Below are 25,321 nucleotides of genomic sequence, written 5' to 3'. Positions count from 1 at the left end.
TCAAAAATAAGTATTGCAAAGTTTCAAGGATACAACTTTAGAAGGACATTTTCAATACCAACTCATCCTTGTGCGCCAAAAAATTTTATTTGCTTTAATTTTAGCGAATTTTCACTTTAATTTGTTACCCATACTATTTTTCCACATTGCACTGGATTTTTTAAATAATTTGTTTATGTAATCATATTTTTCAAATTTAAAAGTCCTAAAAAATCCTTACTTCAGAGAGAAAAATTAAAAACGCAGTTTTATTACATTTGGCCCGTGGTTTCGTGAGTATATTAATTTTTTACTTGCATAATTGGCTATCTCACGGTGTTACGAAGGAAGTCGAAAAATGTTTATTTATTTTTTTATGAATGAAAACTGTGCTTATTAATTATTTTAGTTGTATGAAAATGTACGATTTCATTAATTAAATACGTTTATAAAACGGCTTACGCAAAACTGAAGCGGGTGGCCAAAAGCCAATATAACATGTATGGGCGTTAAAGTAGGAGAGGGCATCTGCCTACAGGTGTACGGACGGGTATCACTTCTTAGTTTGTGTCCACCGTTCACATGCAGTCCCAGAAGTGGAAGCAGTTGCAAACAGACTATTGCTGTGGTCATGTATCTGGTTGTAGTGCTCCTTCCCATAAATTACGCCAACTCCAAGGTGGAAAAGCGAATGCCGAATAACACATGGCCAGGGGGTGCCTGGTTCCTAGTATACAGACGCTGGCCAACAGTCAAATATCACATATATCCTACAAACCAATTTAACAAAGTAAATACGAATAACGGCTAATGAAAGCTAACAAAATTCTCCATAAACCGTATATACATCACCATACGATAAGCGTGAAGAGATGTTAATTAAAAAATCCAGATTTTTTGTTTTTTTGTGGATGAAAAAATGAAAAAAATGCAAGCTTTAACAAGGGGAAAATAAAAAAAAAAAACAAGATTTTTTCTCCATTTATATTTTGTATGAAAGCCTGTTATTTTACAAAAAAATTAAGCTACCAGTGAAGAAAATCGATGAATAATTAAAAAATGAATCTGTGGTCAAATGAAAATGGCAACTGATTTTTTTGAACGAATATGCGCAGGTAAGATTGTTTTTCAGGTGTACATTAGACCGTTCGTTATTTTAACTATTTTTTTAAATATACAGTTTGCCGGGCTCAAAAAGATGTCTTTTGGTCTAAAAATAAGCAGTGCAAAATTTTATTCGAATATGATAACTCTTAGTACTTGCGCGTTGCATTTGAAAATTTAGAAAACCATATGCACTCTGGGAAAAAAACAAAACAGTTGAAAGTCGTGAATTTTATAGTCATTTGCCATGTAAAATAACCTACACAATCTGAATATGAGGTCAAAAATTAAAAAGGTAGAATACGTTTTAAGAATTTGCGAAATTATCGTTTTTTTCAAATGGAGAAAACAGCATTTTCAATTTTTTCCAAAAATATCCGGTTGTGATTATCACACCACAAAAAGATCTCCACCAGATTAAAGGTCTTTGAAATCCTTACGAACCTGCTATACAATGTTTTGCAATCAAATTATCAGTTTAAGAGTTATCTGCCAATTTAACAGTAAATTCGGACACAATTTTAAGTCGCATCGTTATTCTACTGTGAATTACACCTAAAAGCTGCATACTTGTTGTTCTTATTTTTATGCTATGTTAAAGCTTATTTAATTTCAAAGTATATAGATCCAAATTTTTTGCAAATCGATTTGGAAATAGAAAAGTTATAGCAAATTTAGTAAATGACATTGGATTCAAGCAACGTATCGATACTGTACAGCACATTTGATTGTAAAATAAATTAAAATATCATTTCCAGAGGCATGTTATGCACATCGCAATTAGAAAAACAGCTGACAATAGGTTTGTTTCATTAAGCAATAGTTTTAAATATTTTTTAAAAATTGTTACAAATTATCATGCTTTGGCTAGCAAAAAAGTTGATAAAATAAGATAAATTGAGATAGCAAAATAACATTTGATTTTTAGATAAGGTTTGGAAGTTTCTGCGCGATACATTTATACTTGTAAAACTGAAACAATGGTACTTATTGAATGTATTATGTATTTATATTATGATCCTTATTTTCAAGTAATACTACGCTCAAAAGAATGTCTAATAACCGCTTGAAAAGCTCATCTGGTCAACCTAGTGCCCAGTAGCCAAATTCAATAAAATGTGGCCAAATTTGATAAGAAAAGAATATTTCAGAGAAAGCTTGTAAAAAATGAAACTATATTTCATGATTTTTTAATAAACAAGTGCCGATTTATTGTCTTTCAACTGTTTTGTTTTTTTCCCAGAGTGCATATGGTTTTCTAAATTTTCAAATGCAACGCGCAAGTACTTAGAGTTATCATATTCGAATAAAATTTTGCACTGCTTATTTTTAGACCAAAACATATCTTTTTCCGCCCGGCAAACCAAATTTTAATTTTAACGAACGGTCTAGTGTACATGGCGTATGAGTAACATTATTTCCTGATAATTTTTACACCATACAACATACAAAATCTTTCCGCATTTTCATTTAACCACTAATTTCTGCTTTAAGCACAGATTTTCTTCATTGGAAGCTTGTTTTTTTTTTAATAGAACAAGCTTAAACGCAAATTTAACATTTTTTTTTTAAATTTTTTTTGTTGATAGTACCGTGCAGTTTCTTTCACAGATACAAAGTATGCTCGACAAAATTTTTATATGGAAGAAAATGCACAGCACCGTCAACAAAAAAATAAATAAAATAATTATAATCAACGGTATTTTGTAGCCACTTGAAACTCGCACTTCGCTAAAATTGCAAGGGCTACAAAACTTTGTATCCCAAATTTTTCTAAAAATATTATTAACTTACACACTGCGGGTCATAAAAATAGCACACTCCTTTGTTGATATGTTTTTTTAAATTTGTATAAAATTTAAAATCGGATTGAAACATAGGATATGCTACACTTTTATAAAAAACTAATGAAAGCTGTACGCACTCAGGATCGAAAGGATATGTTATTCAAATGAATGGGGGTATATATGGAAAACCTCAAAGCTCCGGCGGCACGGTTAAACACTAGCCGATTTTAAGTAAAAATATGGGCCTCCTTAATTTCGATATTCTTCAGTTTCGGCCGTTGCAGCGAAAAAATTTCAAAAAGTTGATTTTCCTATTGTTTATTGACCACCCTAGTGTACACATATTTGAAAATATTTCTCACTTACCAACTTCTTCGCTGGCGGCTGACATGTTGTAAGTATGGCTTCCGGATTTGTATAAACATACAATTGTTGTAAATTTCCCTAGTTAAAATAAATGATGTAAAATATATATATGTAAGAACAAGGAAATCAAAAGCATTTCAAAATTTTATTTGTCATAGACCCCTGGGAAAGTACACATTTTCTGAATTTCATTGAATTCAGGAAGTCATAGAAAGTAGTACGAGTAAGAAAACCGCTGAAAACTTTTCAAATAAAGCGACTTCGACGAAGTCAATCGACTGCAATAGTATTTGCAAATTGTTTTCAACGGAAATAAATGTTTGTGCCAAGACGAAAAGTTGCAGTACGAAAAGATTACTTAAATACATGCCTATATATATATATATATATATATAGGATGTTCTATACCAAAACAGACGGGGTTCAAATTTCGTGTGTTTTATTTGCATAAACATAAATAATAAATAAATATGAAATTTGAGCTTGATTAATACATGTTTGAAAACTTTACAGCTCAAAAACAAAAATAAATCGATTTAATAGTTTTCCAAATATCTCGAGAATGGGGCAAGGAAAAAATCACACGTACACATATCAAAACTCTCTATGAAAAGATATATTTAAAAAAAAAATTTTTTCTTGAAAAATTTTTCAAATAAAAATTGTTTGATAAAAAAAATAATTTTTGAAAATATGTCATCTCACCGATTGCAAAACCGGCGTTAATTTTTTTTTGATTTTCATTGAAAACGGTTTTGCTCATTTTCTTCCATAAGAAAAAAGTGCAAAACGCCGTCAGCATAAAAAATACTAAAAATCAACGCAAATTTACCGTAGCTTAAAACTTGCACTTTATTATCTATAATTTAATGAGCAACAAAACTGCGTACTCAATAAAATTCTAGAAAAAATGTAAAAAATTTTAATTTTGTAACGTACTCATCTTAGTCAACTTCTGTGTAAAAAAAAAAATCATAACTCAAATTATTGTAGAGTGCACCCCATAATACTATACTTAAATATTGCGCAATACTCAGAGCTACCATTGTGATTTTTTTTAATTTTTGTTGAGATGGAATATTTTCAAAAACTAATATTTTGTTAACAAAAAATTTTTATGTGAAAAATTTTTTAACAAAAAAATTGTATGTGAAAAATTTTTTAACAAAAAATTTGTATGTGAAAAATTTGTGAAGGGAAAAAAATTGTTTAAATATTTCTTTTTAGAGAGAATTCGGCCGTCCGTTCTGTTATGGAAGGCCCCCTATTTTTGTACAAGTATTATTTTCGTACATCAAAGTTTCTCTGGAAAATAAAGAAACGCCGAAAGTTTAATAGTGAGATGTATATAATGTATGTATATATGTATAATGCGGTTTAAAGACAATATTTATTTAAAAGTTATGCATGCAAAAAGCATATTTTAGATCAACTTTTTGGCAAGAGACTAGAAAAGCTCACCGATTGCCAACATTTTTTTTTTATTAGATCCATCATATTTATTTTGATATACAAGTCAAATTATTCTAGTCATAATAATAGTTTTATATTAAAATACTAGTTTTAATTTTCTTTACAAACTTGCTCCAATTTCTCCCTAAATTAAACTAACCACATAGATTTCAGCACACACAAAATTATCCTTACATAAGAAACGCTTAGGCGGCATTATTTAATTTTCCTCGCGTATTGTAATTAAAGCGCCGCTCGCATCCCCCGCACGTAAACAAATGTTGCATGCTACATGAATATATGTATGTGTGTGCAACACAGATATTTGCAAAAGCAATTTCGACACGCAACTGCAACTGTGCAACATCAACAGCCAAAAGCAATCGACGTCGCGGCAACCACTTTGATGTGGGGTTCATTATGTTTTACATGTTGTACGACAAGCCTAGCAATTGTTGTTTGCGCTGTACCCTTAACTGACTGCGCGTCTTCTATTTATGTAGGTATGTATGTACATATGCTTCTTCTTTGGCAAAATTCGCGCACGTCCTCTCTTGGAAACTATTCGAATAGAATACATTGCATGCATGTGTGTGTATGTGTGTGCGCATGTCAGCTGTCTGTGGCAGCAAGCAAGCCACCTTGAGCTGTCAGATTCATTAGCATTTTTCGGGTGTATGCAAATAATTTTGGTTGGATGTGATGACCGGGTGAGGTGGGTGTTTAAGGCAGAGTGTTTTGATATCCCTTGAGTACATGTATTGCGCTTGTGGAAGGGCTCTGGATATTCAAACGGCAGTTTTAGTTGACTTCTTTCAAAACCTTTAAGTTTGTAAGATTTCAAAACTTATTGTTAGTTTCGAAAGAAAGATTCAATAAATAAGTATGTACATATTATACAAAAAAAAAACATATTACAATAATAATTGATTGTTGAAAAATATTTTTATGAATTTTGCCACAACTATAGATTATGCAAAAAAATAAGAAAAATTATGGAAAACTTATGGTTAATTTGTATATAAAATAGTAAAGTAAGAATGTTATTTATAGAAAGCAATATCCCGTATGCTATCGAAATTGTGTTTAGTGGTCAAAATAATTATTCGTACAGTGATTCTTTTTTACAATATTCGCAAATATTTTGCCAAAACTTTTTTTTCCAACAAAAACTATATCCTAATATAACTTAATCCAACAAAAACTATATACATATTGTTTTTAAATGGTTTAAAAACTTTAAAAAATGTTCATTCAATTTTAATATAATAATAAAGTGCACGTTTCGAGTCGTAATAAACTACCGATGATTTTTAATTTTTAATTTTTTCTGTTTTTGAAAAAAAAACGCTCAACACCATAGAGAAAAATAAATAAAAAAATCAACCTTAGCTTGACTTGAAACTTGCATTTTATTGCACTGGAATTGAATGAGCTACAAAACTGCACACTCAAAATTGTTCTAAACTTTCTGAATTCAAATTAAGAAATTTTGATGAAAATATTTGATTTCTTTAAGTTTTGTAAAAATTTTGGAAAAATAACGAAAAAAAATATTATGAAAAAAATTTGCGAATATTGTAAAAATAGTCACTGTAGATACAAATTTTGACCACTGTATGTATGCATATACAGGTACACATATGCTTATAATAGTATATTTGCTGGCAATTTATTTATCGATCAATAAAATCATCTAAAGACAGTATACATATCGACATCATTAAACTATAATTATAGATTAATCGAAAAGTAATTGAAATATTTATCAAAAAGTCAATAATTTTACAATCGATGTTTTACCACCCTCGATAATTTAAGGAGAAATTTATCGATAACATTATGCAAATTATAATCGACTTACAAAAATAGATAATTTCAACCATAAGTTTATTTATCGAAATCCTATCTGCGCATATCTTAATAATTTTTTTTTCTCGATAACAAATTTCCAAAGCCAGCAGCTCCTTTTTCCTTTATTGGCGCTATAACCGCCTAAGCGATTCTGGCCGCGACCAACAAAGAACGGCAGCCGGTTCTCTCCTGTGCCAGCTGACGTCAATTGGAAATGCCAAGTAAAACCAAGTCCTTCTTCACCTGGCCTTGCAATCGCAGTGAGGGTCATCCTATTCCTGTATTTTGCAGCGAATGTACCAGTGATATTTTGTTTGAAATTGTTATCTACACAAAATTGTATTTTATTTGCTAGTCACCACACCCATTGCAGTTTGATATATTGTGTATAAATCTACGCCATTTTCTCCACTTTCCAACTCAGCACTATGTACCAACACAAATATGTATGTATGTGTTTATACATACATCCTCTTTAAAATAAATTTACATTCAGCTCTGAACAAAATAAATGACACAATTTTTTCTTCGCTTCACTTTCTAGAAAGGCATATTAGCTCATGTCATGTTGCAGCTCTAATAAGTTTCTAGTTCGCTGACACGTCCGCCAAGTGTGCAAGAGAAACAACTGGCAGCCAAGCAAATGAAGCTCAAATACAAGCAAAAAACACGAACACAGCTGGCATTGTGCTGCCATTTTGATAAATGCGAAAGCAGCGAAAGTTTGGCCGAGATTTACGAGTTGTGGCAGGCAAACGCCAAGCTTAACTACCACAAAAAACTCCAATAATAAAAAGTAAAAAAATAAAAAACTATAAAGCAGCCGAAAACTAAGCGTTGCAACAAAACAAAAAAAAAACAAAAATACTGACGGTGCTTGGTGCTTGGTACTCATAGTAAGCAGGCAGCAGGCAGCAGCTGCACTTGCATGTTGTTATTGTTTAAGCGGTGAGCGAGCTAAAGTGAAATGGCACATAGCGTTGCATGCCGCAAACGCAGATTTTCATTTTCATCACGTAAAAGTGAAAATAAAAACAATACACTGACACACAAGCAAACTGAGTTTTCAAGACAAATGCACGCTGCTCAGATGAGAAATTCGCGCTGAGAAAAAAAATTTTCGAAAAAAAATAAGTGCAATAAAATACACAAGTATTATCAAAAAGGAAGTTTTAAGGGCATATCATGTCTTGGCTACTGCCAGTTTCGGGTTGCGTGCGAAAATCGAAAATGTTGTACTTACATACGTACATACATACATATATTCAGTGTACAAATATCTACTTAAAAAAACTAAAATGTGTCCTCCATTTTTAATTCTACCACAAAATTGTAATTGTTGCAGGTAAACAAGAAATGCAACCGTAACTGTTTGGTAATAAGAAAAGAATCGAAAGAAAAAAAAATTGTATCAAAGGCAACCCAAAAAAGTGCTTATCGCCTGTATAGCCTGCCGCTATGTGCGCTACAAAGTGGCATGTCCATTTATTAGAACAACACTCTCAGCGCTTGTACTTTGGTTTCATTTTTATTTTTATTTTTTTTTGTTTACCTTCACTTGATGGCCCTATTGCGCGCCGTTGCCTGTCAGTTGTGTTACTTGTTTGCTCAGCTGTTTACCTCACTGTTTGCCTACCACGTTGTCACGTTATCTTGTCACTTTGATGGATTTGGCTATAAGTCTTTGTGGGTACCACAGCGAACTGCAGTGATACAGCAGCGACAGGTGGCAGGCAACAAACAGTGCGGAGTGTCAAAAACAACGAAAGCCACACAAGTGAAGTGGACGTTACATCGGTGCTCGCTTAAAATTGGTGGAATTCATAGGCATTTTGTAACTGTGCGAACTTTGAGTAGCCGGTGAATACTGATTTCATGAATTAAAAGAAATTTCAATAGTGGATCAAGTTTAGTGAGTATTTTGGGTCAACTGTGCACACGCTGATAAGAGTTACTGCTAATGCCTTATTGTTCACCTGAAGTGTCCTTGTACTCAAAAAAAAAAAAAGAAATCAAATATTGACTGAAGTTGTTTCTGCTATATAGTACGTAAAAATACGTACGTACATACATATGTAGATAAGGTTTAGAAAATATGACAATTTCATATTGAAAAATCTTGTCAGGCGTCTAAGATTTTTATCCATAGCTCTACAGAGGTGTGATTGCCTGTTTGAAGGCATTGCTGGACAATTCTAAACAAGGTCAAAAACTATAAAAAATCATCTAGACTTGTGAACGCCATTTCCCGAGTACAAGCACCACCTATTACAGAAAAAGAACTAGAGTTGCCTTGAGAGAACCGCGAAGCTCTCTTGCATCCGAAATCTGTATAATGAAGGTGGTTCAATTGCATGACATTAGTCACATTTTCACATATCCTCTCTTAACTCACTCAACCAACACCGCTTTACCTTTGAACTGCTCTCAGCGAAACAACACGTCTGAATAGAGAATCTAGGGGAAAAAGACTATTTTAATAGATTGGCATTGATGGATTTGTACACCACTTTGTACCTACTAGTTTATTACAAATCATCAGTCAAGTTTAAAAAATCCAATATGGCGGCCAACATTTTTTAAAATTTATTGAATTCGCTTGAAACTTGCTACTCGGGGGTATTTAGAGTCGCTGACCATGAATCTGGCTATAAATTTTTAAAATCCAAATTGACGGTTCTAATATGGCGGAATAATTTTTAAAAATTTATTCAATTCGCCCGAAACTTGTTTCTCGGGGGTTTTTGGTAGCATTTCGGAATTTTTATGGTAGCTGATTACTAATCTGAAAGCAGATTTCAATAATCCAATATGGTGGATCAAATATAGCGGACAAATTAAAAAATAAAAATAAAAAATTGTTGAATACGCTCTAAACTTGTCACTCTGCAGTTTCCGAAAAGTGAGAATAATTGTATGCGTATCGTAAAAGCGCGTAAAAAGAGTATATTGTACTTTAAAGCCAACACTTTACAGAATAAGATTTTATGAATATCGAGTAAAAACGCTGCGGAAATATTTAGTTTTTTTCTATTTAAATATTAGGTAAAATAAAATAATTTCAAGTTCAGCTTTTCACGTTGAGCTATGTAAAGTTCATATAGAAATAGAAAACTGCATACTCCAAAAATTTTCAAATTTGTAATGTACTCATTTTACTCAACTTCGGTGTAAATAAAAATTCATAACTCAAATTATTGTAGAGTGCACTCCGTAATACTATATTTAAATATTGCGCAATACTCAGAGCTACCATTGCGATTTTTTTTAATTTTTTTTTGAGATGGCAAATTTTCAAAAAATTTGTATGTGAAACATTTTTTAAGATTAAAATTTTTTTTTAAATATTTCTTTTCATAGAGAATTTTGATGTGTGTATGTGTGCTTTTTTCTCAAATTTTTTCCTCGCCCCGTTCTCGAGATGATTGGTTTTGTGCTGAAAATTTTTTTAAAATGTATTAATCAAGTTCAAATTGCATACTTATTTATTATTGTGTTTATCCATCAAAAATCACACTTGCACTTTGACAAAACATTTTACAATGGAATAGTTAAAAAAAATATAAAAGTATAAGTTTGTATGGACTTTTTTTATTATGTGAAATACAAAAGAAATCAATGAAATTTAATTCTCTACTCTTCGCTCACTTTAAACGATCAGACTTTTAATAATTTTTGCTCTTACAACCTTTGCTTCAGTCAATCAATTATTAATCAAGCCTTTGTAAAAAAACTGCCATTGAACGAGTTTATGGCTTCCTTACTCACATACAAATACACGTAGATATAGGTATGTGTATATAAATACTTACTTATGTACTTCCAAAGCTTGCAATATATTCACACAAACATACGAATGCGTTTTGGAATCATTTCATTGTTGTCTCGCCATCCATTGACGCGAAATTTCAAATTGAAAGTCCGCTTTTAATTAATTAAATTAATTGTAGTACATCAATGGCGGTTCAATAAAGCATTCCACATGGTTGAATACTTTTGAACACATAAAGTTGCAGCTATAAATGCAAGGATTTACATTAATGTATGTAGGTATGTACATTAGGGTGGCTCAATTTCTATGGGCGTTTTGTGTTTTTTTTATACAGAATGACTCTAGGTGGCATTCTAAGCAAATTTTCCGAAGAAACTGTGTTGGTAAAATCAATTTGCAGTTTACTAAATGGGGAACTAGCACTTTGCTGTGGTGCCGTAAAGTGTTTAAATTTTCTTAAAAAAAAAATACATACTATAAGGGGTATTTTGATATGAGTAATTCGTTTCTGCACTTATATTTTTCTTAAAACCTGCACCAGAGGGCACAACAGTGAATATTTTAACATTTTCTTCAAAAAACCCATTTTCGCAATTTGGCAAACTCCAAATTGATTTCAGACCTATGTTTTCTTAGGCAAATCTGCTTAGAATTACACGTAGACTTCTCCTCTGCTATAGGCGCTTATTCAAAAAAAAAAAAAAAATGACTCGCCCTAATGTACATATGTATATATATCTATGTTTATTGATATTGTAGGTATATGTTTGTGTGTGTGTGTGTGTGTATTTAATGCAATTCAATAAATTCAGCATCAAATATTGCAGTTGCCAACAGCTTCATTTCATGTCACCGATCAATTCGAACCGATTGAGTGACGCCATATGTGCATAAATGGTGATTTTAATATAAGTACGTACATACAAATGTAAATTCATTTACGCATTTGTACATACAACTATTTAAAAATATGCAATGCTCAATGCCTTTTGAAATGTTGAACAGCATGCTTGAGCGATATTGGCTGATATCGAATGATGCTGCGGTTAATACCCCATGGAGGATGTACGAGTATATAGTAGAGCTGTTACTCTTTGGGGCATTTCAACGGAAATATTGTTTTATTTTATTTTTAAACAAGTAGCTATTTACATATAAAATTATTATTCCAATGATTTCTGAAGAAAGTAGATATTTACTTTAAGTTGATTCGGGATAAAAGCTCGCTTTCGAAGTGAAATATTCTGAAAGGGGGTTTACAATGTGAGCACGGAGCTGAGACTGCTTTTTTATAAACGTTTTTTTTTTTTGTATCAACTTAGAGTATGTATGTGTGTAAAGTTTTACGCTTTACAAGCACAAACAAAACGTTTTCGTTGTTCGAAGACAACTGAATAAATAGTATGTGAGTTTAAAAACTTTTTGGTTACTCTTGTAAAATTTTAAATCACCCAATATTTTTATACAAAAAAAAAAAAATTTAAATATGTTATATTTTATTTTGTTTTAGCGAGTTAAGGTATTTGGCCATTTAAAACTATGAAATTATAAAACCTCGTCTGCCAGCTAGGCATACGAAAGATATCAATCCCTCTAAGTTTACCTCAAAATGGTTCCAAGGATATGCCACGGCGTGTTCTTAATATTTCTAACTCAAATTCAGTAGCCTGGCTTTGAAAAAATACCATTTATCAGTACTGTAGATAAATGCATGCCGAAGTATGCATCATGTGATTTTTAAATTATATGGCAGATGCCTGCTGCTCTCTGATAAAATAAAACTCCATAATAACAAATTTAAAATAGCCTGAAGTCTTCTTTCCTAATAGTCAGTACGAAATTGTTGTTCATTTGACTGAGTAAATAAATAGAAATACTTCCGGAGCTATGTATTATTAAAGTTTTAGCATTTATGGGAGCCGAACTATCCCGTTTCTAATAACTCACATTTTTTCATGAACAATGGATGAATTTTATATACATAACTACATACCAAGTTCCATTATTCTTTCACAGACACCTCCAGAGATATGCAGCATTAACGAAAAATCAATTTGCATGGGAGTTGCCACGCACCCTTTTCCAATAACTCTAACTTTTCTTTATGAGCATGTGATTGATTTCACATACATACTTTCTACATATCTCCATAACAAGCTACCCCAAATATTTGAAGAGATATGCAATATGAAAGTTTCGGTTATTATTTTGGAGGTGCCACGCCCATATCACATATATATCTCCATACCAACTTCCAGTACTCTCACACAAATACGGGAAAGTGGTTAAGGAAGTGGCTTATTTTTAAATTTAGGTCATAAGCCATCTGTGCGCGAAATTTCATTTCCGAACCGGTTGCAACTCTCTTCAAAAAACTTTTCGAAATTAAGCTCTCTTGCACTTTTTTCGTTTGACACCTGTATTGTAATATTTGATTGAAATCATTAATTTAATTTAACTTTTTAGCAGGTGGCAAGTCTTAGAAAAAGTAACCTATTTTTTTTTTTTCAATCAAAGTCGTAAACTATCCGCGTCCAAAGTTTCATGCAAATCCGTTCAGTCGTTTCGGCGTGATAGAGCTCCAATTATACAAAGTTTCACATTTATAATATTAGTAACTAGGATAATTTAAAGATTTTGTATTTTACTTTTGTTCCAAATATAAGAACATTTACATTTGTAATATTAGTAGGACAGGATAGTATTTGGCATCGATAGTGTCATGTATGTATTAATTTTCCAATTTTCGGCCAAAAATAAAATTAGCCCTGTTGTATTAAATTAAAATTGCCTGGCTTCAATCATCACTTAGCTTTTATACATTTAAAATTATTGTTAGTTAATGTCAGCTTAAGTTTCCATACATATATATGTACTTTTAAACTTTTCTAATGATATGTAAATAAATACGTACATATGGAATGCGTAGTCATTTTCACAATAAAGTGCTATCAAGTAGGAAGCATTTATATACATACATAACTAATTGAGAACAATATCAATTATTTATTCTTACTTGTTACTTATTTTTGCTACTAAATGTATGTCAAACGTTATTGTTAAAGATAACTATGGCATAGAGTAAATACTTGTATTTAATGAAAGTTTAAGTTTAATTTATTGTCAAATTGAATGCTACGAGTGCATTCAAGATTAAACTGACATTATTGATTGAGAGAAAAATCGGCTTTCAAGTCAGAGACATCTTAACTAATGTTGAGCTACATAATACCTACTATGCATTCACACTCTAGTCCTGTGCGAGAACACAGTCAGAATACTAAGGAATTTCTGAGTGTAGTATTGCTTTAGAATTAATCTAAAGACTTTTGCATATAAACCAGAAAGGATAGTCTTTTAACGAAGTGCCACTGTTCAGTAGTATAGGTTGCGAACTTCGATGAGTTGACAAATAATACAATTGCGCCCCCTGTCGGATGGGATTTCGATGTAAGTTAGGTTTGGACTTTAAAAGAGGTTCAAATATTTTGTAGAATTTTTTTTTACTTTAAAGTCTCAATAAATTTAACTTGAACTTTTAAACTAGTGGCAACTCCTTTAAAAAATATTTTCGATATAAAGCTTCTCTAAACTTCTCTTGTTTGATATCCATATTGGCATATTTTATGTAACTCGTTAATTAAATTAGTTTTAAATTTGTAAACAGATTGGCTGTCCCGGAACTTCCGAACGAATACTTATTTCTTAATGCACCGGAATATCCGCATTATTCTTGATTAATTATTCGTCCGGAATTTTATTTTGTTTCGTTTGCAAAATTTGCCCAATTCATAGGCTATTCTAAGCCGTTTGAGTGCTAATTTGAATTTTATTTCTTCCAGATGAATATCGATAATCCCGAATTTCCTGACCAATAAAAAAAAATATTATTCGACCGGAAGTTCCGGAACTACGGATCAGATTTCAATCCTCTTTAAAAATATTTTGGAACTAAAGCTTTCTTAAACTTCTCCTTCTTTCAAATAGGTGGTAATACCATTAAAATATATTTTCAAATTAAGCATTTTTTAAATATCTCTCATCTGACACCCATGCAAAACCTTTTCATTTAACGTGTTATTAAATGCATTTTGAATTTCCAAAAATTTCCCTCTTTAAAAATATTTTCAGTATTAAGCTTTTTAAATTTCTCTTATTTGATATCTCTATTATTTTATTTGTTAAATAAAATGATTTCAGCCTTATAAGCAGGTGGCAACACTCGTCTAAAATTTGGCGGAAAAAACTAGACCCGTGTTGTTTGATACTAACACTGTAGTAATAATTTCGCTACTTTACTAAGTAACTTTAACTTTTAAAAAAGGTGGCCACTATTTTCAAAAATTATCCTCAAGTTAATCAAGGTGCCTAATTTCATTGAAATACGTACAGCCGTTATGGCGTGAAAGAGGAACAAATACACACACACTCACTTAATCACTCAAAAAAATTCGCATTTCATATATTCGTGGGATAAGAGAATTTATTTCCATTATTTTAAAAGTAAAATTTAAAACACGGAATTTTCAGAAATATTTGTACAGCCTTCGCACTTTAAGCCAATTCACAATTAATTATGCCCAAAACTAGTTAAACATCGCAACCTGTATGGGCATGTGAAAGGCCAAGTGTCACCTTTACTTTGTCCCCACGCCGCATAGACCTCTTTTATGTAGTAGTTACTATCTGTAAGCTATACAATTTTCTTGTTTCCTTAGGCTTCCGGCTCTTAACCTCATTAGTCTCACCGGCTCAGTGGCATTTAATTGTGAAAGTGAATTCATTCGTTCCGTCACTCAACCGTATATTCATTCACTCATTCATTCATGGCTGTGTGCTGCCTCCTTTGCGCTCTTTTTTATTTTGGTTGTTTAATTAGGCGCCGCATACAATGTTCACTGAAGTAAAATGTATCCTTCCGTAACGCGCCATACCATCGCCAGCAGTAGCGAAAGTGGCAGCAGCAGCACCACCAGAGATAGTGTATATGTATGTGGGTGTATATGTGGGTGTATTGGCCCGGCTTTGTCGATTTCCATTATTCAAACCTAGGCGCGGACACAAATACTGTTACCTACATACATATATATATATATATATATATATATATATAGATATATACATACAAATACACAAGCTTCGCTTTTGTTGAATGGACATGCGAATACTTAATAATGATGTACATTATTTCCGTTGTGAGTGAATTTCATTTCCTTTAATTTTCTGCAATTGCCATTTTGCCAAAGAGTGTCTGAAATTGCCGACATTGCGACTATGGCTGCCTTGCCACCTGCTTTCGACTCATACTCCTTTCCCACGCCCACCTGCACTGGCCGCGTACCTTAACTTAGCTGGCGGCGCGCCTACACTTGTCGTTGCATAACCTTATTGGCCTTTTCATTTGCACTCGAATTACGTTATTTGTCTTCAGTTTGAGTTATGGGTGTGGCTGCTTACTATCTGTATCTTTATGTAGATACATATACATATGTATATAGTATACAAATTGTTAGTAGGTGTTTATTTCAGTGGCATTCATTTCGGTTTGTGCCCATTGCCACCAGATTTGTTGCTGTTTTATGAAGGGAATTTTTGTGTTTTGTTTAGAGATTTATTGTTTTGGTTCACTCTATAAAATACGTGGCTGTTATTTCATCCGGTAACTCCAAAAATTGTTATTGAAGCGCAAAAAATATTAGGAGCCTAGAGTGACAGTTAAAGAGGTTAGGAAACTAACTACATATTCAATGAAATACTAAATAGTTGAGAAATAGAAACAGGCAAGCATCTTAAGTGAAAATAGATTTCAGTTGTTTACAAAGGCGAGCAGCGTAATGCAATCTTAATTTTTAACAACTAATGTGCATCCAAACCTATGTATGTATATAAGAGTAGTCCAAAAATGCATGTGGAAAAAGAGAGCTGGTTTTATGAGGTTGAACTGTAATACTAGGCTACCAAAGATTATAATACGCCGTTTAATTTCGGCATACTTATATCCATTTTACTAGACACGGAGAGAATCTCTATGATATCTGGAGAAAAATTCCAATTACATTTTTACAAATAAAATTTATCGATTTGGTTTTCCTAATGCGCTTTGGTATGTTATTATTTCATAGAAACTTTCTGTCGAGAATTACTCTTAAATATTAACTTGGTCTTGTTTTGAACCAATCTGAGGGTGAGTTGTTGTAAGTTGAGACCAACTAGAGTCCTGTTTATCATGTCGGCTGTCTTAACTTAGACATCTCGTTTCGGGAGTAGGTGTCTAGAAGAGTCCGCAGTTTCGGCCATGCTACTAGGGTGTATTTTTTAATTTTAAGTAATTTCTTAACTAAGGTAACGAAGAATGAAGAACCGATTTCGTATTATAGAAGTATTTATCAGCATGATATCGAGCCAGAAATTAGGGCTGGGAGTCCTTTCCAGTTTTCTTGACTATCCGGATAATCCGGATTTTCGAGTATTCGTATATCTCATTAAAAATCCAAATATCCGGAGAAGACGACATTAATGGCATACTCAAATAAAAAAATGCACAGATAATAACCGAATATCAGAATTTTCGAATGCACAATTTTACAAGAAATTAGGATTTCTCAAATCGGTGGATTCAGTAATAGAACATTTTTATGAATCCGTTCAAAAACTGTTTAGAAAACCTGGAAACTCAAATAAACGGAAATATCCCGGATATTCGGATAACAAAATGGTGTAATATTAGTTGGATATCCGGATAAACAGATTTTATCCGTATACACCTATATCCGAACGGATATCCAGATATACGAAAAGTTGCAGCCCTAATAGAAATGTTTAATTATTCGATGATCGATGTTCGATAGAAGTTATCGATAAGTATATCGCTGCTTTTAATTCTATATGAATAAAAATAATTCAAAGTTTGTATGTTACCAAGAATCCGTAACGTAAAATTTTTGGTCGATATCGATAGAGTCAGAAACGTTATAATTAATACTGCTAATAATGAGGTTATCACAACTTTTTCGTTTTGTTTTATTTAAATTTGTATTCATTGCCTTTCAGACACCATTATCGAATTCGACTTTTTTTAATTCGAATCACCTAATACTTTTTAACTTTGCTTGCCTGTGTACTTACTAACATAATTGTCAATTTATTTTTAAGTACTAAAAATATCAAATCAGCCGCTTCTTACAAATTTTTACATCCGCCAACGCTAACTTTTGAAACTACTTATCAACCAATACCTAATTTCGTAGTAACACCAGTGAAGTCCAGCAAGCAGTGACGGAAATTGTTAAGTATTTTCAAGTCAGCCTCACAAATCCGATAGCAATAAATGTAACTCCGCCGATTCGTAAGAAAATGTATTTGTATGTATGTATATATGCCAGTACTATCAACTAAATACTGCACTCAAACTCCACACCATAAGCGCATGCAAACACTATCACTCATAGCTGTATGGCAGCAGAAGTAATTCCAGCATCCTCCAGAGGCATCATCAACTTGCTGCCAACATCGTTAACGCCACTATTTCCATGACTGTCACTCCACTCACAAAGCAAAGGCGTCATTTACAGCACCGGCTGCAGCAGTAAAACAGATAGGCTAGGCTGGCTGGCACACATTTACATGCAGCATATGCTGCGTGACTTCAGTAGCTGAAAATTGTGTCTAAGCCAAAACAACAAGTAAGTGGTATATATTTACTACGCACAGAGCCATCAGAAGCACTAAGTACTTACATATGTATGCTGAGAGTGGCTCGCTTAAATATATCTGAGCCAGCCAGTGACAAAGCTGTTAAAGGAAACACAAGCGCCATGTCGGCTATATTAAGTAATAATGAAAGCTTTGTAGTTGAAATTTTGTTCTTTTTCTTGATTTCTGCGTTGTTTGCACCATCCTCATTTTCATTATGTACGTCACTCATACGCAGCGTTGTACGTCGTCGTTGGCAGCTTAAGTTACACTTGAACGCTAAATATTGCAGCTATCATTGTTATGTCGCTTTGGTTGCTAGTGCATATCGTCGATGTGCTGTTGGATGTTACTTATTGTCAAGCCTGCTAGTAAGCAAAATATTCTTAGCGAAAATCTGTATATTGCCAAGAAATGTTTGATGTTATCCTCCTGTTGTTACCCAAATAAAACAGCTGATTGGTTACTTATTAAGAGATATCTTTAAATATGGTTAATTTTTCCGTGGTATCCGTATTATGGACGGAATAAAGCTCATAGAAAATTCGTATTCGTCGTACTGGATGAGGTCTTCATAAATATGGAGGGTAGGGAAATATGTCGATCTTTTGCGTTAAGATCCTGAAGAGATAGTTTGGAAGCTTGTCTTTCACATGGCAAGGTACTTCTGCTCACAGCTAGACTGTAGTAGTTAGAGTAGTACCTTTAACTGTGTCACGACGATACAACAAGAATCTACGCACTGCAGACTAGGATTGCGCTTGTGGCATCTTCTAGCGGAGTTATATATGTAACTACTGTGATGTTAAGCGGGAATCTTCTCAGCAGCTGTAAGTATTTGCGAAAATCGAAATGTATCCAGCCATCAAAAGCATAGAAAGTTATCAACCGATCGAAATGTATCGGGTCGTCGAAGTTTATAGGTCTTTCTATGTTTATTCAGTTACCGAAATGTGTCCAGTTAATCAAATTAATCAACGTTTATTGAGTTATCGAAATTTATCGAAACACAGAAATTTAGTTGCCGAAAGTTACAGATAGCTATCGGATTACAAAAACTTATCGGATTATAGAAAATTTTCAAGCATTAACTTATCATAATTAGGGTACTCACAGTTCTATATTATCTACTGTGTTAATTTTGCCACCTGGTAACTTTAAAACATTTTACCATGTGGTAACTTTGTTTGTTGTTGGTTCCCATACTAATTAGAGATAACACTTTTGGGCAAAATTACTAGACTTTGTCTCATGTTTATGTTCTGTGTTAAACTGGCATCTATCGCTGCTTGTACATACATACATGAATTTCGCTTTGGGCGCAGCGCTGCTTGTACATAAGTTTCTCTTTGCGCCTGCCTGGAGCTGGCAAAGGTTATTTTTTTTTTATTTTTGCGCATTGCTAGCTGAGTATAAAAAAGAGAAGAGAGAATAGAGAGAAATATGTATGTGGTTTGTTGATGCTCTCTAAACACAAACGCGTGAAAGGCAAACGGTCTAGCAATGCGTGGTATTGTTGATCAACTTAATACTTTATTTAAACATAAGGGTTGCTCACAGTTCGAGTGTGTTATCTTGTTAAAGTTGCCACCTTATAACTTTAGAAGTAAACTGTGAATACCCTAAATATTTATCAAGTTATCGTTATTTACTGAATTATCTGGTTTGCTTGAGTCATCGAAATTTATAAAGTTATCGAAGTTTTTTTTGTGACGAAATTTATAGAATTTATTGATTTACTTAAATTTGTTGGTAGTTATCGAAACTTTTCGGTTTAATGAATTGAAGTTTTTGGAATCTTCAAAGTATATCGAGTTATTGAAATTTCTAGGCTTATATAAGTTTGTCGAGTTATAGCTATTTAACATTTTCTGTAGCAAGGGATCGATACTGAGTTATCGAAATTTGTCAAAACATATAAAAATCTATTCAAGCTATCGAAATTTATAGTTATTCAAAGTTTATCGATATATGGATATCAAGATAAGTAAATGTTTTAGTTATCGAAATTTATCGAGTCTTGGAAACGAAGAGTTATCAAAATTTATCGATAGGTATAAAAATTTTCAAGTTGTTGATTTCTATAGAGTTACCGGAATTTGGTGTTTTAGAAATCCATTGAGTTATCGATATGTATCGAATTATCAAAATTTTTTCCAAAAACTAGACGCCAACAAAATCGATTGAGGTCAGAGGTTCTGGAGGCCTGAAAATAAGGATCGAAACATGCTTTTGTCTCGATTTTCCCCCATCAGTTTAGGCAGAGTGTTTTTGAAACCATCACAGAAGCAGGGTAGTGGTCAAGTTGAACGCTCAGAACGATTTCGGGCGCGTGTTCTGATGACCGCACATACATCCCATCGTTCTGTTCATTGAACGATTCTTCCACAGTCGAAATTTCCTCTTCTGTGAACAGAATTATCTCTGACTATTTTACCTTCTTATTTCAGTGCTTCTGTAAGTAAGTGCCTGGTATGTATTTTATATGCGCTAAATCCCCTCGCTGACATTCATTTCCCGGTATATGATTATCGGCTTGAGAAGCAGATTTCGGACGCATTCGATTCTCTATGTACAGCTTGAATAGCTTTTGGTGTTCGCACAGTTAGGGGATGGACGAAATTTTCCCCGGGGTCACGAAATTTCGCCTTTTTCTTAGCCAAACCCTTTCAGGCCAATTGCGACAACAACGCTTTCTCCGAGCGAACTCCACACATAAAAAAATTAATAAATTAAAATTTTGAGTAAATTTCGCTATTCATTTAGTTAAAGTGGGTAAACTCACTGGTTACTGAGAATGGTCGCCTTCAAGGCGTGTACATATTAGAATTAAAAATTTCTCAAATTTTATGATAATGAGACTTTTGAAGTAAATAACTAAATAAAAAAGTCAGAATCTCTTATCCATGCTAAAAATTCAATTTCTGAACGATTGCCTTGTAAATATGCGCATTTAAATTACTCTACTACCAATTTACAGTGGTACTTAGAAGTAACGCACTACATTCTCATATAATTTTCTAAATTTTTACAATATTTAAAAGCAAATTTATGCAGGTTTTCGAATTCAAAGCCAACCGCTATAGGCACGGGTATTATTTAGACAACAGAATAGGCCCGCTGGCGGCACTCTTATAAAACTTGCCACACAAACAGTGCTGCATACATATAGTAATTATGTATGTATGTGTGCCAGTTTGTCGTGGTACTTGTATACATACATACTTGAAATGTAAACGTGCGCTCAAACTACAAACCTACCAACCTTTTGCTTTTATTGTTGAATTATTCAAGACTTTGCCTTAAAAACGGAATATTTTCTGACTGCCACAAACAAGCAAAGAAAGTTTAGCCAAGTCGAGGTGGCTTAAAGATACATACAGATATATACCTACATATATAGATTTGTATGCATGAAAATTTAACAAAGCATGAACTACAAGCAAACCCTGTAGTGAAAATTAAATGCCGAAAACTAGCGTAGTCTTTATAGTACAACTACACCTTACTTTAGTTCAGAGCTAACAATAAGTTAAAAGGTCACCAAAACTCTTTTCTTCCATACAGTGTCTTACTTTGCTTAAGAATTCATAAGAACATTTTCTCTGCAGGGCTATCATAAGCTCCCTTGTAGTATGTCGCTTAGTTTGAACACTTTACTAATGACCTTTGCGCCAGCCACAAAGGTACTACATAAAATAACAACAAAATCTTTGTCCAAAAAGAACTTCGGTTGAGATCGCACAACCAGCAGTAAACTGTAAAAAGGTAAAAATGGTAAAATACCAACAAATTATAACATTTAATCAGTTCTGTGAGAAGTGTTATGGCTAGTCAACTAATGCAGACATACACATAAACATTCATATATACATATGTATATACAAACATAGGTATTCAATAATGTTGCTGCTGGCACTTAAAGGATTCTCAATTTTGTGTATCTTAGCATTTAATGGGTTCACTAAAGCGCCGTTGGCTACTGAAAACAGTTTTGTAATAACAAAAGAAACCTTCTACCTTCGCGGCTACTTTGGGATGCGAGGTCAAAAAAAAAAAAAAACGTTTCACCTGCCACCGGCTTTTGGTTTGAAATACACGTGGATGTATGCCGTATACTAACGTATCTAAGTATGCTTAAAACGTTTGTGCAACATAATGTGTTAGGGTATTTAGCTTCTTTAGAGAATTGTCTAATGATCAAAGCACTTGAGCCAAGCATATTTTAGTTGGCTTGGTTTATGAGTAAAAGGTCTCTTTTGAAATACGTTAGAAGGTATTAAGTTAAATAACTGAGCGCAGATACACGTGTTTTTGTTTAGATATGTATGTATGTACATATATAAAGTTCATTGTTTGCTTTGTCTTGCACTTATTTCCACATACTACAGTTATTATGGTTAACTGAATTACAAATGTTTCTTAGCCATAAGTGTGTGCGTACATTTACTTACTTGCACATGTTCGCATATAAAGCTACAATGACACGGTTTTCAAAGGTTAGATTTCTCGAGAATGGAGTTGAGATTATTTCATCTTACTCAATTACGGCAGAATTACTTATACTGGGAGTACCAGTTACTATCGAAATTCGATCGTTTTTGTAGGTTTTTGAAACACTTGGGGAGGTTTTGTAACTTAGCATGTCGTTTAACTTAGAAGGTATATAATTACTTAAAATTTCAATAAATTTTCTAACCCTTTCAGTTAGCCAAATTCCTTTGTATTTGTCATTGTTTTCATTTTAGTCGGTGATTGATTTTTATTGATGACTTTTAAAAATAAAAGTCTTCAATAACTGTTATCTAAGACATATAATATAAAAATCCAAAAATAACTGTTATGTACAGATTATTTATATAATAATTAAAAATAACTGTTATTTTGTATTTGTAAAATATAAATCAAAAATAGTTGCTATTTTTTTAATTTTGCATATAAATTACAAATATAAACTTATTTTCAAATTTGATTCTTGGTGAATAAAGAAATCGATTGGTATGGATCACTTAGTGGTTGAACATTTCCGTCATAGTGAATTTTTCAATGACAGTTTTCATCAATAACTGTTAATTTCGGTCCCTGAGTGAGAGATCTCATTACCCTCCGCCTGCCAGTGTTTGACTCGAGCGAGCCTAAGGTATTAACCAACATTTTTTATCTTTCGCACAGCTTTTCGTTTAACAGAATGAAATATATTTTTGCTATTGACAATAAAAGTTCTAAAAAATCTAATTTTCAGCGCTCCCTTATGTCAAACCTCTTCTAAGTCGGCGAAAGTCGAGAGAAAGTGTCGTGCCATGCCAGCTCGTTCGCCGTCTGGTATACCCCTGTGTCCCGGCACCCGGAACCCATACCAGGCGAAAAGTGAAATTCTTTGTCATCACGTTAACTGATCGGCGGTAAGTCACTACAGCAACCGAGTTCATTATTTGTGGTAGAATTCGAGGCTTTTAGAGCCGTCTGACTGTCTGAGAAAATATAGATATTGCTGCAATACCTATGTCTCCTGTCCTTAGATGTGCCTCTTGTATAGTAGGAAGTTCGGCCCTAAAAATACTATAATGAATCGGTAAGCGGAATGACTTCTATTCTTCTAGTTGTTCACTCTTCCCCTTACTTTCTTTTCCATTTTAGAACCGTCAATGTAGAACTGAATAAAGTCCGTGGGTCTCGACGCCACATTTCTGACGTTCCGGATGTTTTAAAATCTTCACAATTTATTTGCCATTTAATAATTCCTATTTTGAAACACTCTTCCGAAGCCTTCTAGACAAAAATCATTATAAACATTTCCAACAAATTAATCCTCGCATACTTATGTATATGTATGTGTGAATGTACAACAAAGGCAAAAACGCCTTTTATCCTTTCGATATCAAACAGACCATCTCTCAAACACTTCAACTCGTTCAAGAGCTCGGTAAAAAAAAAACAAAAGTTAAACAAAATATATAGAACTATGTACATGAAATGAACACATCACACCAACTGCAGCAGGTAAAGCATACGCCCAGGTGCACGTCAGAACGGTATGCTTCGTTAAACAAAAGGATGGACTGCATTTTAGGCGGAGAAATAACAAGCACCTCTGTGTGCGCACACATAAAATACCGGAAAATGAAATTACTTGCGTTTTGAAGTGCAATTTTCTATTGCATGTTGCTGGCCATTACAATGGAGTGTTCGCTGTCAGTTTTTTTTTTTTTTGCTTCTTTTCCACCAAGATTGCAACAAAATTGAATTGCAATGAAAAGAAAACGAAATATAAGAAACAATGCAAAGTAAAAGAAAGAAAAAGAAGAAAAAAAAAATGGTAGAAATTGCAAAACAAAAGCTATGAAAGCAATCGAGATTGCAGTGAAGTGCAAAGCCATGAAATAAGTACAAAAGAAAGAAACAGTTGGTGTCAGACAAAAAGGGAAAAAAGTAACGCCTGCTCAGGGATTGTCTATGATGCTAGTCCTGCGTAGGGGAAAATGCAGTGCCTACTGCCGTTTTGCATTGAAAAAAGGGTAGTTATAATTGCGGTAGATTGGAAAAACAAAAGAAAATAAATAGAAAATTCCAAACCAAAAAAAAGCATCATACACTTTGAAGTGGCAACACAGTAAATCGGAGGCAATCGCTCGAAAAGTGTTTATACACTCGCCTTTGTGAGGGCTGTTAATGCTTTTGTTTATTTTTTTTGTATAACTCTTCTCCTCTATATACACACATACACCACTTTCATGAATACAAAAGTTGTAGTTGTTGTTGTTGCATGTTGTCAGTATTGTTGCCACTTGAAAAGTGAACATTTTCATAGTGAAAGGCAACGAATCTCGTACGTTAGATAGTTACTTTTTTGTTTAGCATGTAACACACACACACACACTCAAACGCATGCATAAGTACTAGTACATTGACAGTTTCAATGGCATACTTTTGTATATTTGCATGCAGCTGCTTTTGAGCGTGCACTTTTTTGTGTGTGTGCAATGAAAAAGCTGCTTTCGGCAACTTGGCGCGCAAAAGCTAGTAAAGGGGAAAATAACTACGCCAGTAGCAAAAATAGAAGCAAGCAGCAAAAAGAGGGAAAAATATTCATCACAGAGACAATAAAAAAAAAAAATAAAAAATTGACGCCTTAAAAGCTACCTATTGAAGCATGAAACATCGATTGAGTAACAGTTTCTCGCAACAACCATCTGTGGCAAATAACATAAAAAAAAACCAAAAAAAAAAGTGCGAGCTTTCCAAGCAACTCTTTGCAATGCACCAGCAAGTACTCTAAAAAGCGCAATGCATTTGCAGCAAAAAAAAAATCGCTCAA

At 33.2% G+C, this 25,321-nt stretch overlaps 1 protein-coding gene across 1 annotated transcript in view; it reads right to left on the bottom strand.

Moving 5' to 3' along the window:
- Positions 1–25,321, bottom strand: part of LOC118746906 (collagen alpha-1(XVIII) chain) — a gene marked incomplete at both ends in the record, with an annotated part of 818,664 nt that overhangs the window by 323,762 nt on the left and 469,581 nt on the right. Inside the window, 1 exon segment of the mRNA XM_036480887.1 lies at positions 3,237–3,314. Within this exon segment, the coding sequence (XP_036336780.1) occupies positions 3,237–3,314 (78 nt within the window).

Source organism: Rhagoletis pomonella, unplaced genomic scaffold (genome assembly GCF_013731165.1).
Source record: "Rhagoletis pomonella isolate Grant_MI unplaced genomic scaffold, Rhpom_1.0 Rhpom_scaffold_00011, whole genome shotgun sequence".
Classification (NCBI taxonomy): Eukaryota; Metazoa; Arthropoda; class Insecta; order Diptera; family Tephritidae; genus Rhagoletis; species Rhagoletis pomonella.
Note: the sequence above shows the minus strand (reverse complement) of the source record. Positions and strands in the feature narration are given on the sequence as shown.